The sequence below is a fragment of the Orbicella faveolata genome, unplaced genomic scaffold (assembly GCF_042242905.1).
Source record: "Orbicella faveolata isolate gen_17 unplaced genomic scaffold, um_ofav_v1 contig_25, whole genome shotgun sequence".
In the NCBI taxonomy this organism is placed as follows: Eukaryota; Metazoa; Cnidaria; class Anthozoa; order Scleractinia; family Merulinidae; genus Orbicella; species Orbicella faveolata.
This window is the reverse complement of record NW_028301553.1, coordinates 31009008-31023959: the sequence shown is the minus strand read 5'-3', so window position 1 is coordinate 31023959 and position 14952 is coordinate 31009008. Positions and strand designations below refer to the sequence as shown.

Here is a 14952-nt window from a genome sequence, read left to right as displayed (position 1 = left end):
TGTGTTTTGGGTGTGGTGAGAGAGGGCTTGTCTCAGCGTGTAGGATTTGTGAGCGACGGGTATTTTTTTGGGAGGTCTTCTTTGCCGAAGATCCTGGTTATTCTGTAATCTAGTCGGACTGAAATGAATGAGATTTTAAAGTACAACCATTTTGTATTTGCAGTTTGGGGGTCACGTATGTGATGGCGTTTAGTTTTCTCTACGATGTTTTCGGGATATTCGTTGAGGCGATCGAAGGATGTTGTCAAACGCCTCTTATTGAAGCATGATTACTATAAAACCACAAATAAAAATCCTTGTAAACAGTAAAACATTGAACTCTTTTAGAAACTTTCTCTTTTCGGAATCGGCTGTGGAGGAGGGGGTAGGGGAGGGTAGTGGTATGCCAATATACCAGAAAAGAAAAAAAAACCAAAACGTCCCCTCATTTCGTGTAGAATGCCAACATTTGGAGAAACATGGTAAACGTTATACCCATTTAAGGCCCAATGTTGGCGTCAAAATACCGTATACTCGATTTAATATCGCCCAGTATACCGTATACACCAACACCTTAGCGGACCGTGTCTTTTAAGAGAGAGACCTGGTGTAGCACTTTTTGGATCTTACCACATTTTGACGTCATCTGAAATCCATTTGTTGATTTGACGTTATATAAAAAAACAACTTGGAAAGGAGCCAGATTGGCATCGGGGCGAATTTTAGGATTTAGGAGGTGCCAAAACAAGCTTGACTGTCTTATTTTTCTTGAAACGCTTTCTGATATATAGATTTAACCAAGCCTAAAAGCGGCGCTCCTGGACCTGGTTGTTCAAAGCCCGATTAAGCTAACCCAGGATAAGCGAGAATTTTGATTTGAGTTTTGTAACTATAAGGTGAGATTTTCTGTTTATGTTGTTTGAGTTTGATAAATCTCCAGGTCCTCAAAATACACAAAAACAAAAGCAGTGAAAAACATTTGTACACAAGGAAAAATTATACTTTGGTTAACTTTTATAATCCTGGGTTGGCATTAACCGGCTTCCAAACAACCCGGCCCTGACTACAACAGGTTAACCTGACATGAGCCCGATATCCAATCGAAAACCTGCACTTGGTCGGCGGTAGACTTAATATAAACAGGTGAGCTCTAAACCTGAACCCGCGATATGGTCACGTAATACTGGTGAGCGGATACCTTGTTTTGACATGTCAACTGACCATAACATGGATGTCCAATATCAAAGAAGGACGCAATAAACCATGGGTGCATGTCTCTCAACCTATTACCTGGAGTATGGTCGCCATCTTGTGCGACTCCGTCGCCGTCGCCGTCGTCGTCGTACGTACGCGCCCACGAGCAATGCCGGTAGCCACGATAACCATGACAAAGTTAATTCATAGGTTTCCTTTACTTTCCTATATGGATATGGGGCTCCGCCGGAACTCCGTTATTGGAATCCTGAAGCTGAGGCTCAACAAATAGAGTGACTCAGTCCTAGCTAAATCATTTCTTTAGGTCTATCTTACAATTTTTTTTTATTGTCTCTGCTTTTTTTTAATAGTTTTACGATTTAAAGTTTTGTATTTTTCTATGTAATCCGGTAACTATGCATGCAATCCCCACGAAGCTATTTCATTAGCCTTTTATTTCTATGTACAAATTTTAGCGCCTTTTCGTACGTTTTTATTGATATTAATTTTTATTTTTGGACTGAACTTGAAAATGACCGTTGATCGTTGTGCGGTGTATTTTTTTTTATCACGAAATCGATTTCAAACTGACGATGAAATGTAAAAGAATATTCGTAAAGAGGCTTTCCACATCGAAGGAAACCATACACGTATCTTAAGCGCGAAGACTGATGAGTCAACACCCAAGTTTGGGCTTACAAACCGAGCTCGATCACAAACTGTATACCCGTGATTCGACGTTATAACCAGCAAAAATGGTACCATCTTGCAGAGCAAGCTCAGGGCTATCTAATAAATGCAAATTTTATGTCGCTGTGCCTAAAAGGAGCTCAGTCACGGTGTTTTGAGTTATTTTGGCCACATACAAAATTACCTTTAAATGGTTGGAAACCTGAAAATAACTGTTTAATAAGATAGAAAAACACCAAAGAGATAATAATAAACCACAAAGGAACAAGGATGGCTAAGGATGGAGAAGATTAACACGGATTACAAACGACGAATTTGAAAAATTGAGGCTAAACTTTTCAATATGCGCAAACCGTGACTGAGCTCCTTTAAGGTGGCCGAACACACTTTTCAAGTGCCTGTGCTTAATTCACCATTTCTTTTAAACTATTTATGCTTTGGCGCCCGTTTTTCGCAAGCGTCAAGGCTAACCACAGAAGGGTTTAATCTTGCATTTTGGCTGAGGTGTGTGCTGTTGCCATGGCAACGGGGCTGGTTAAAAACAAGGCTTAAAAAATGGTTTTTGTTTATTTAAAGAAAATCCAGTCGTTAGATTTTTTCATCATTTACCCACTACGAATTGACATTAAATCCTTCTGTCAACACCGTCCTAACAAAATTTTGACATAGACGATTTTTGTAATTCGCCGTAAATCGTTTTCACTGCATGTTCTGTATTATTAAAAATTCCCTATCTCAAAATTCAGATTTCTTGTGATAGATCATTCACGTGGTTCTGAACTATTTTTCTGCAAATATTTCTTGAAATTGTAACGACTGGATCGTTAGAAATCGGCAAGTTTCTGCAAAAGTAATGGGTCTCAATTTTTCGAGCAACTACGCATGCGCTACATTTAACTGGGTTTTTTCGGTAACAAAGGAAAAGCTGAGAATTGCTGGGTTCTTTGCATAGTTCCCTTTTCTAATATATCTTTGTGATAAAAGACTAAAGCCATCAATACACTGCGTTCAAATAGAGAATTGCATCAGCAAAAGCGCGCGCGAAAACTGTGTTCGGCCACCTTAACAGAACAAAACCCAGAGGGGGAGTTTCATCAACCACCCCCCCGCCCCCAACCCCGCCTTCCTTGTACCACGGTAGGAGTATGAGTTCGTCCGAGGGTTAAGTGCAAAGACTAATAAGTCGACAACCGAAGTTTGGGCTTACAATATATAGAACGTGCTCGATCTCAAACTGTGTTCCCGCAAATAATGCCCGATATCATGTCACAATCAACGACAAAAACATCCTTATTTAGTTCCTAAATCTACATTTTACATCAGTCTGGCCCTCGGATACCTAGAGCTAGTCTAGGCAGGCCAGTCTTTCAAGATTTAATTACAATCATTATTAACATCTGTTCCCTACAAGGACCGCAAGAATACTTACTGAGGTCTTCTTAAGAGTTTTGAATTTTTTCCACGGCCTTTTCTAACAAAGCAGACTTAATACACACTGGTTGGTTCATAGCACATTTAGGACTAACAACCACTCATCAGCATTCTTGTGAAAAACAGCATTGTAAATCAATACCTCAACAAGTTCCCTGCTTATGCAAAACACACTTCCACTATGATTCCACCGGAATTACCCAAGGTGCGGACACTTGTACACTGCGTTATTACAACCGTTGCTCAACGTAAAATAATACAAGCCGACCCACAGTTCGTAATATAGTGTGCCACTCCAGTGAACTTGCCGAAAGGGAAATTATTTCAGCCATTGTGTCGAGAACAGCTTTGGTCGTTATGGGTGAAAGCCCCTGACTCTGCGCAAGACAGTTTCTCACTGGGTAGATTAACAAGACTTAGAACCTCACAGATCAGTAACATCACCGCAATTCACGCATCGCGCTTGTCGATCTTGGAGCCGAGAAGGAAGTGCAGTTACGTCAGACCTTTGTCACGATGAAGAAAGCTCAGTTGGTTTATCTGTCTGTTTTAACAACTGCCATATTTCTTTGTTATCGTCGATATTCGTTGTATTCCACGAAGGAGAAAAATACCAGCTACGACTTCGGTAAGTTTTCGTGTTTTCAACACGCAAGTATTGCTTAAATAATTGTATGCTATCACTAAATTAAAAGAGGAAGAAAGAAAAAGAGCAGGAAGAACAGATGACAACACTGCACACAATGTAAAATAACCGTGGAGAGCCGCCAGCGTTGTCCAACGTTTGAATAATCTGTAACTGGTACGTTGATCCGATCCTACCCTGAACAACAGAGGCCACGGGTCCTGCTTATGTTAGCCGTGGCTTGGTTTTCTTTGTTAACATAGCTCTCAAATAAAAATAAACAGCATGTTTGAAGCAATGTTTAAAGTAAAACTTTCCTTTCGATCCCTTTGTCGTAACATTCGAGAAGACCTAATTATTATACAATTCGACGTGCTCAAGAGATTGACTATTTCTCCGTCGCACTGCGGACGAAAAACATTTGATGCGTTTTCACAGTGAAAACAACGTTTTGAAATTTCTCCAGCGTAGTGTAGACAGGACCTAACGTTTGTGGAAATATACCTGGAAAAGACTGTTTTCCCTTTTATTAAATCGATAGCTTAAATAGAGGATATGTTATGCTCTGTTTACTTTAAGGACGTGGATGAAACATCCGAATTAATTTAAATAACACATCTCGTGTTTTGAATTCATTTTGAATCGAAAGCACCGAATTCAGTGCTCACCCCAACTGGGTTTGGAAACGTAATCGGAAATGCTTTAATCAAAGGAAAGAACTGTTTGCTTCTCAAGTAAATATTATTTTAGCGTGTTAAAAATGTTGATATTATATTTGTCCGTAATCATGACGACATCACTATCCTTATGTCTGATTGAATATAAAACCGGTATCCTAAATAGCGCGACTAAGATCAGGAATAGGAACAAGATAAATCCCGGTATTTTATCTATATGAAAAACAGGCACTCAAACATTGTATGGCTGGTATTTCATAGTATTGCGTGCTTCAAAGGAAAGCCTGGTAAACTATAGATCTTTGTTGTTTGTCGAACTTGGAGCCGAGAAGGAAGTGCAGTTACATCAGACCTTTGTCACGATGAAAAAAGCTAAGCTGGTTTTTCTATCTGTTTTAACAACTGCCATATTTCTTTGTTATCGCCGATATTTGTTGTATTCCACGAAGGAGAAAAATACCAGCTACGACTTCGGTAAGTTTTCGTGTTTTCAACACGCAAGTATTGCTTAAATAATTGTATGCTATTACTAAATTAAAAAAGAAAGAAAGAAAAAGAGCAGGAAGAACAGATGACAACACTGCACACAATGTAAAAAAACCGTGGAGAGCCGCCAGCGTTGTCCAACGTTTGAATAATCTGTAACTGGTACGTTGATCCGATCCTACCCTGAACAACAGAGGCCACGGGTCCTGCTTATGTTAGCCGTGGCTTGGTTTTCTTTGTTAACATAGCTCTCAAATAAAAATAAACAGCATGTTTGAAGCAATGTTTAAAGTAAAACTTTCCTTTCGATCCCTTTGTCGTAACATTCGAGAAGACCTAATTATTACACAATTCGACGTGCTCAAGAGATTGACTATTTCTCCGTCGCACTGCGGACGAAAAACATTTGATGCGTTTTCACAGTGAAAACAACGTTTTGAAATTTCTCCAGCGTAGTGTAGACAGGACCTAACGTTTGTGGAAATATACCTGGAAAAGACTGTTTTCCCTTTTATTAAATCGATAGCTTAAATAGAGGATATGTTATGCTCTGTTTACTTTAAGGACGTGGATGAAACATCCGAATTAATTTAAATAACACATCTCGTGTTTTGAATTCATTTTGAATCGAAAGCACCGAATTCAGTGCTCACCCCAACTGGGTTTGGAAACGTAATCGGAAATGCTTTAATCAAAGGAAAGAACTGTTTGCTTCTCAAGTAAATATTATTTTAGCGTGTTAAAAATGTTGATATTATATTTGTCCGTAATCATGACGACATCACTATCCTTATGTCTGATTGAATATAAAACCGGTATCCTAAATACGCGCGACTAAGATCAGGAATAGGAACAAGATAAATCCCGGTATTTCATCTATATCTATATGAAAAAGAAGTACTCAAACATTGTATGGCTGGTATTTCATAGTATTGCGTGCTTCAAAGGAAAGCCTGGTAAACTATGGATCTTTGTTGTTTGTGTTTTTGAAAAAAGTAGCATTTTGTTCACAATTTTTATCACATTAACCAAAAATATCTTAAGTCTTGAATGACTGAAATATCGAACTGAAACGCCATGCTGAAAATGTCATTTATCACTGTGTTAACCGGCTGTTTCCAAGCAGTCGGGGATGTCCGGCAACTATGCATACTTACATTAATGCCCAACAATTGTAAATATTCGAGAACAACGCGCATCCGAAATTCATCTCATGATCTCATGACCTTAACCGAGCTTTAGAGTAATTTTTAAAGTTAGCGCGCTGTTCAAATTGCTAAACACTATAGTGAGGAGTAAATAGTCAATAACAATAAATAATTATTCTAAAAGCTCTTATTGCCCTTCGTCTTATTTTTTTTTTCCACGAAGCTCCCACCGTTAAATGAAATGCAAATATCATCTGCCAAACGGGAACAGTGGGATCACACTGGGCGTAAATCGTCTCATATATTTTATTTTAAAAGTAATTGTTTTTCAGGAAAAAAACCCTGATCTTTTCATTCTTTTTATTCACCAATTAATAGTCGCCATTTTGTATATGCATTTGTGATAGATAACTCCTTCAATATTCAAAATAAATACAATATGATGCTTTTATTCATGACACAAAATTAAACTTTTATGGCTATTCATTATATGGCTTGTGTTTGTAGCCGATTGCTGGTTTTCAGTGTCACACAATTCAAAATAGATCAAAATAAAAATCAAAAGCGGTCAATAGATAAAGTCCAGAATCCGGGAAATGAAAGAAGGTAAATATGCAAAGACTCTCGCCAAAATTCTGGTCACAGCAATTTTTCTTATGCGAGATACGCGGAGAAATTTTTTACACGTACACGGTAAACTAAGGCTGCATGTCTTTGTTAACCTATTATTTGGAGTATAACCGCCATGTTGCGCGACTCCGTCGTACCCGTCGCCGTCGCCGTCGCCGTCGCCGTCGTTGTCGTGCTTACGCGCCCACGAGCAATACCGTTAGTCATGATAACCATGAGAAAATCAACTTATGGATTTCCTTTTCTTTCCTATATGAGTATGGGGCTCCGCTGGGCGGCCCTTCTGGCCGCCGGAGCTCCGCTAGAAAAGAACACTGGTGTTGTGTTTTATTTTATGCGCATAAGTCCTCACCTTCAACGTTCCCACAAATTGCAAACCATATTGTTCTATTATCCAAGTTAACGCCTAACTGACTCTGAAAGTACTTCAGATATCTCACGATACTGATTTGTATTGTTGGATACATTTTAACATGTTTAATTTCCTGTATTCCTCTCATTCCTTCTGACCGTCCGAAAGCGACAAAAAACCGTTCGAAATCAAACTTTCGTTTTATTGTAATGCAAAAGAACTATTGCCAACCCAAGATAGCCCAATGAAAGAAATGTTACCGAAAATTCGTTTAAGAATGACTATCTATCAAGATAGAGCATAGAAATACATACACTAGCCGGAAAAGGTCAAAAATTTCAAAACATGCGGTGTTCAAGTTAATTTTTCAATAATTGTTCACACTGTTCACACTGAATATTATTTTTGCCGACGGCTTTGTAGTCATTTTATCGACCGTGGCTATATACCATTCCAAAATCAATAAGCACTTCATGACTGGCTCCGAGGGAAACAGTGAGTTTTGTTTCCCCGAGACTTCAATGTTCCCCGAGGCGAGGCTGTTACAGGACTTAGTAGGTGAGCGGTGAATGGGTCCAAGACGGAATAGACGATACTACTTCGAATTTCTTAAGTTTGTAGCGGTTGCGTTATGGAAGGCGTTTAATACGTAGTTAGTGAACTGACTGTCACTGCGAGCCTCGCCATATCTGCATTCAGGATTCCATGGAGGCATTGTAGCAGCACAGAAATTTTCAGCTGAGTTTTTCTGCGAATTATTGATATTTACTTCCAAGAGGAACTTCGGATTACAAGCCCAGCACCTTAAAAATACCCACTAGACCAACTTGCCTCCACATAAGTGATGATGCTTTCTGTGTTTTCGTTCCTTCCTAGTGCAAACTCATGTTGTGCGAGCGATAAAAGAGGATTCAAACGTACAGACTATACAGGTATGGTACTTACACTGGTGTTAACGTATAGGCGAATCTTTGTTGACGTCATTGTTCATATTTTCTTCTCATTATCATACGACTTCAATCAGAGAAGGCATCACGCTAGATACGAATTGACTTCAAACATTTAAAGAACTTGTTAAACTTAGTAAGTGGTGAACTCTTTGGCTCTTTGGGTGTAGTATTTATGGAGAAATGGGTTTCCCAAAACTGCAAAATTTTTAGGTGGAAAAAGCGCTAATGAGCTCATACATTCTTTTTAAAATTTTGAGTCTTAATTAAAACCCGCGTTGCGTGAAACGCATCGCTCAAATAGAGTCAGGTGGGGGGCACTAGTGGACGACCCATGTTCCTCCAGGAACGAGGTTGACTGAGTGAGTGAAAGCTGCGTTGCAGAAAACGTATTCAATACATGGAGCTCGAATTCCTCGGAACAGTTAATCGCGCTATGGCATTTCAATATTCAGAACTGATATTTTCGTACCTTAATCAGAAACTCTATCGCGCTCATGCTAATGAGGCAAATAATGTAAAAAAGATTCCCTTGTAGGAATGGAACCATTTGTACCTGGAAACGTGCCACGGACGATTACAGCAACAACAACAACAACAACAGCAGCAGCAATCTTTACTTGTACTCTCTCACATTATAAACAATTATGGGGTGAGGTTTTTGTGATATCCAGAATAATCAAGGTCGAGGTATGGGTTATCAGCCGAAGCCGAAGGCTGAGGCTGATAGCCCTTACCGAGACCTTGTTTAATCTGGATATCACAAAAACCGAATCTAATAATTGTTTTATTATACATTGAACGAAAAAAATTGGAAGTGATGTTTTTGCTTCTTCACTGGCGGCAAACAACACAAAGCGCGCACCGCGGTCATACATGACACGATTACCCGTGACGTTGAGTGTCCTTGACATGATTATTGTATAATCTGCATCTAGGTGACGTCACAGGCGCTGATTTCGAAAATTTACAGTACGCTTTCCGCCAATCAGAAAAGAGATAGTGAGTTTAATGTATAATAATAATACTTATTGTACAAAAATATCGATGATAAAAATTAGGGTACTGGCTGCCTGGAATAACCATAGTGTTAGCGCACCAAGGCAGCCAGTTGACTTCAGTGTTAAATGAAAATAAACTGCAGGTCAGCAAGATAGCAGAAATGTACACATAAAAAGAAAGGAAAAGAAGAGAAAAAAAGAGAGGGAAATAAAAACGCTATTAGCACGCTATTAGGGAAGTCTGAAATCAATAACAATAGCCTCCATTTGGCGCGAAAATATGCTCGGATATTTGTCCGCGGGACATTATCTGTTCCGAGAAGTGAACAGTTTTCCAAGAGCGTAGCTCAAGGAAAACTGTGAGCCTTGAGGAACCGATAATGTCCAAGGACAAATATCCGAGCATATTTTCAAAGTCAAATGGAGGTTATTGTGTTTATTATCTTTCAAATACTTTTCGCAACACGCGCAGTTTTGAAAATTGGGGATATTCTCGGATATTCTCCAGTTTCTGCTGGAGAATACTCGGTCACGTGACGCGTTTAGACCAATCGCGCGCGAGCGAAAATATTTGATGGATTATAATTGAATTTATATGAGTATAAAATAGCTATGACAACTAATGACATGCAATAACAAAATGACTGTCTATTAGTGTGAACATGTTGTACTTGGTCGGTTTGGAAATTGAGCATGTCGAGTACGATTTTCTGGAGATATCTCTCTTAAACTTTCTCGCCTGACAAAGAAAGTCACTTCGCCAAAGTGAAAATATTCTAAAGTATTTTTATTTTGAACATCCAATGGTGACGCCATACCATCTAGAAGTATTCAAGGCACTCGCAACACGTAATGTGCGCCTAGAGTATTCAATGATTTATGCTTGAAGTATTCAAGTTCAAATCGAAAAAACAGACAAGCTAGATTCTGAAGCGATATCCAAGTTAACTTCGAGTGCAAGATCCTTGAAGTCCTCAGAATATTTTTAGTGTTCACAGTGTGCGCCCGATCTGTATTAGATCGAATTTGGGCACGAACATCTGGTTTTTGCTCAGTGAGTTAGGCTGCATATTAATTTTGTTAATTGTCAGAAATGACGCATATTACCTCTGGAATTGAGAAGGCAGCGGGGCCGAGAAATTAGGCCGCCGGACTAGAAACTCGGAGGTCGCAACTTCAAGTCCCCCTCAGGTCACTAAACTGGAGTTGTTTCACGGTAAACCCTAGTTCAGCTCCTCAGTCATGCTTGTCAATAGCCAACTGGTCTGCCTCCCGACAGTTGGGATTTTTAAACCTATTATGTTTAGTTGATTTGTTTCTTTCAGTTTAAGTGACATGTCTGTGAACTAGAATCTATGAATTTTAATTTTCTATTTATTTTTTCGCTTATTTATTATTATTATTATTATTATTATTATTATCATTAGTTTTATTATTACTTTTTTAACGTATCTTTACCAATATTTATGCGCTCATTCTTATCTCGGTTATAAGTAGTTCTTTAAGTAAGTTGGTTATAAGTAAGTTATAAATAGTAATGTAACTGAATAACCCTTGTAGGGAGTTGCAATAAAGTATGTATGCATGTGTATGTGTAACTAGTTAGATGTAGCTAGGGGCATAGCCCATGGCCACTATAAACAACAGCATTTGAGCATTTGAACACTTCAATATTTCTTGCTTCTTTTATAGGAATCAAGTCATATCAGTACTCCAAGAGAGTTGAGACAACAAGAGCGAAGAAAGCTGGTTGAGACGTTTTGTCAAAAGACTGGGCACGATGCCATGCCAGACCTTTTTCACATTGAGGTGATTCCGTCTCTCAAAATACTGTACTGTGTAACACCTAAAGCGGCTTCCAGACAGTGGAGGGAAATGCTGTATCAATTTCACATTAAGAAAAGGCATCCACGGTTATGATTGAATTCATTTCTTCCCGACCAACAAAAGCAGATGTTGGAAACATATTTCAAGTTCACGTTTGTTCGTGAACCGTTCGAGCGCATTCTGTCCGCGTACAAAGACAAGTTTGTTCATCTGAGAAGGGTAGACCGCAAAATCCTTGAATTTCACGGAAAAGAAATCCTGAAGAACTTCCGTGCAAACTCTTCAAAGAGTGCACTTGAAAAGCTCGATGACATCACTTTTCGTGAGTTCATAGAGTATTTAGTAACCAAAGGAAGTAACAAGAGCACGCCGGTTATGGACTGGCACTGGGACAATTACGTCAACATATGTGGAATGTGTGCCATCAACTATGACTTTATAGGTCATTACGAAACTTTTGATCAAGACTTGGCAGATTTCAAAGAGGCAGCAGGGTTATCGCCTGAAGAGGCAGAGAGATTCGATGCTCGCGCCAGCAATAAATCCGATACCGCCTCCTCTTTACTCAGTTATTACTCGCAGATACCCATAGAATGGATCGACATCCTTGGTCAGTTGTTCAGAGCCAACTTTGAGATGTTTAATTACAACTTTCCGGGACCTCTTAAGAGTCTTTTTGAGTAAAAGAAAAGAACTTGACTTTGCTAATTTATATCGCATGCAGTAGATTGCTGCTTCTTACGAAAAGTTTTTAGCTAAATAGGATTATTGGTTAGGTAAGATTAATGATCATAAATATAAATATCAATTAGATTTGACCTCACACTGTAGATGTTTATTTTACTTTCGTACATTTAAGTAGGTTTTAAGCCTTATTTTAGAATTATTGTCTCTGTAACTATCTTTTCGGTGATCTATTTATACACGACCCCATAAGCTGCAAAGCTTAAGGTGGCTCAAAACAGTAATATTTCCGTGAGACGCCTGGGCTCTAACGCGCACTTCAGCGCGAAGTATCAGGCAATCACCCGAGGGGTCGCGAGATAGCGCGCGAGATCTAAGGTTTGCAACACTGCGACGTTGCGCTCGATCGCGCCCGCTATCAATCTAAAAAACAGCAGGAAGAAAAAACTACTCTTCAGGTTTTCTTCGTTCGTTTTGCTTGGCCAGTCTCACCTTCGGGTATCTATGGTACTCTTCTTCTACCGCTTATGCCCGGGTGGGGGAGGGGGTACTGCCATATATGGGCCACATAGGTATGTGCCGCTGTGAAGGGTATGGTTTTCAAGCAGTTTACTCTGGAATAGGGTATATAAATCAGAGCGTTTGGGTCTAGAATAGGGTATCATTTTTCACGAAACTGACCAGTTGGTTGAAGATTTTATCTAAACTAAGGAAACCAGGAATTGCCACTCAAAAATGTAACAAAAAATGAACTCGGCAGGTTTAAATTTTTGACCCTCAGCCTCAACAGCGTCGATAGATGATTATCATAAAACACTACTGGATATCATTAACTGTCAAAAATCGGGATTCAGACGGAAATCGGTGGTTTTAATACTGGTCACTATAGTAAAGGGTAGCAAAATTCAGCTGATTTCAAGATTTACAGAACACCGACCACGAATATGAGCCACTTACAACAAGAATTTTACAAGTCAAAAAAGCAACTACATTAATATATAAAAAACTGATTAGCAACAAGAGTTTAACCGCAGAGTCAAGTCAAAAGAAGTGGCTAGAGGATTGCGGCCTACCAATAAATGACAACATCAATTGGACTGCTGCTTATCTTTTAGCTAAAAGATGCACAAAGAGCACTAAGCTGATAGAGTTTCAGTTTAAATTCTTACATAGACGTGTACCAACCATGTAACTTCTTATTTAGAATAGGTCTACAGGGCGATGAAAAGTACTGTTTTTGTTACACCTCCTCTGAGTCAATTATTCATCTTTTTTGGTCATGCCGCGAAACATCTCACTTTTGGAATAAACTTACTGAATGGCTGAAAAACTTAAGAGCTTCTGCCTGAGAGACCGGGGCAGACTTGGAAATGAAGATTTCGCTTAAAACTGGTACACAAAGTCGTTGTGTGGACTTATGTAATATGCCAAGTTTCAGTTTCAACGAACATCTTTTAGCCGTGTTATAGATATCAGCCCCTCAGGGGTCCCCAGAGGCTGATTTTCAGTGTAATTTTGGCCAGTTTTCAATCTCTCTTTTAGCAACGTACAATTGATTTCAGACAAGACCAAAACCATATTTGCAATGCACTATTCTTAGGCGTTTATGGGTGAAAACATTAGCTCACGGGAATTTTCCGTTAGCCCGTGACTGTTATAACAACTTGGTCCTATTTGAGGCACATGGGAAGCAACCGGAAATGGCCTGTTTTTCAGACCGCATATTTTCCATGCCCATGTTTTATATCGTGAAGTCTTAGTATCCCTGCAAAGTTCAGCCCTTAGTTTAGTAATATCAAGAAAAAAATACTGAGGCTGAGGCTTTTTTACCAAGAAAAAACTTACAAGAAAATAACTAACCAGGCCACTTTCGGTTAAAGTTTCAACAAACCGTGTCTGTAAAAATCAGCCATTTAATTTCGATTAATACCTTTTTCTCTTCTAAGTCATGAATTAGAGACTCTGAAGTTAATTGTAACCGAAAAGACTTACCGTTAATCAAAAATTTTCCTGTGATTTTTTAGGACCGATCAGATTTTGGTCCGGCAACGGTTATAAATTTTGTGGAAGAAGTCTTGAAAATTACAGATAATGGAGTCACTGTGAAAAAAAACATATATATACCTAACAATCCATCTCTTGCCGGTTAATCACAATGCGCCACTGTATCTTTTTTGGTCCAAACTGCAATATTAAGTTTATTCAACCCGTTCAACGAAACAAGTCTGTGGCCCCGCCGAGTAATGAAGCGCTAATCAAATCAGGAAATAAGCCGCCAAGCTTTGTTATTCCATTTCGTATCATAACCCACCTGTCAGGGAGTTCTTTTCTGAAGAAAACAACTTATCAATCACTCTAAATGTAATTACAACGTCTCTCGTAACACTGCTTTAAAATCGCTTTGAACCTTAAGGAAATTTCGAATATAATTATAGCTAATTGTCTAATACAAAATGCAGTCTTGCTCTTCGAGTCTATATGCAAAGTGTCTGGATAAATTCACTTACAGTGTACTATAAACGCTTACCTGGCTTCGGGTTTAGAGGCATGCCCCTTTCTTATAATCCCTTAAAAGTGAAGCAACGTTAAAAACCTTAGCCTCTGCGATAAATTGGTCGTGAGTGCGTTGTTGCGAGTGATGAAAATTCAGGTTGATTCATACCGTACATGGCGACGCTACGACACGCCAACTTATTTGTAGTTTGCTGGCTATGATTGACTTATTCATACCCAGTCCTCCAGTGCAAACGGCCTAGGTATTATAAATTGAGGACGTCCAAGACGGTCCGTTTTCCCGCCAAGTCGCTAAATGTCTGACCAAATTACCAAAAAATTACTCATTGGCACACCGTCCCTTTCTCTATCGGGATTTTAATTTCCTTTTGTTGCTTTCTCAGTTAGTACAGATCCAGACTAAATCGGTGTACTTCGTATATCCAAAGATAAGACAGGGTAGGAGTGGATTTCCCTTCAAAAACTACTGCTCATGGCACCCCTAGCTGTAGAATTGCTGGCCCTTAACTCCGATTTCCATAGTAAGAAGCGATAATCCCCAGGATGACCAGTATGCTTGCTGAGGTGGTAAGGTAAGTCGTCAGAAGGTCCAGTGCCTCATACCTGCTGGGGCTTAAATTGGTTATTGCTCTTCTCCCCTAAACAGGATGATAATCACCGGCTCCCATTTATACATCTGGGTGGAGAGGCATTGTGAACGAAAATTGCCTTTCCTAAGACGACATGGCAGCGCCCTAGTAACCAGGATATGAAGTAAGCCTGTTTTT

At 39.3% G+C, this 14952-nt stretch overlaps 1 protein-coding gene across 2 annotated transcripts; it reads left to right on the top strand.

Moving 5' to 3' along the window:
* The first annotated feature begins 4742 nt into the window (after positions 1–4742).
* LOC110057315 (carbohydrate sulfotransferase 11-like) lies at positions 4743–13772 on the top strand. Of its 2 annotated transcripts, none has more exons than XM_089294509.1 (3): positions 4743–5070; positions 8089–8144; positions 10853–13772. In XM_089294509.1, exon 3 carries the CDS (start codon positions 11114–11116, stop codon positions 11669–11671), a length of 558 nt encoding a protein of 185 aa, XP_089150635.1. In that variant the 5' UTR covers positions 4743–5070; positions 8089–8144; positions 10853–11113; the 3' UTR covers positions 11672–13772. Both variants share the same exon structure in this region, with proteins under 2 accessions (XP_089150635.1, XP_089150636.1).
* The last annotated feature ends 1180 nt before the right edge of the window (positions 13773–14952 follow it).

Excerpts from the sequence above, each read along its gene's own strand:
- LOC110057315 (XM_089294509.1), top strand. The coding sequence starts at position 11,114 with ATGTTGGAAACATATTTCAAGTTCACGTTTGTTCGTGAACCGTTCGAG.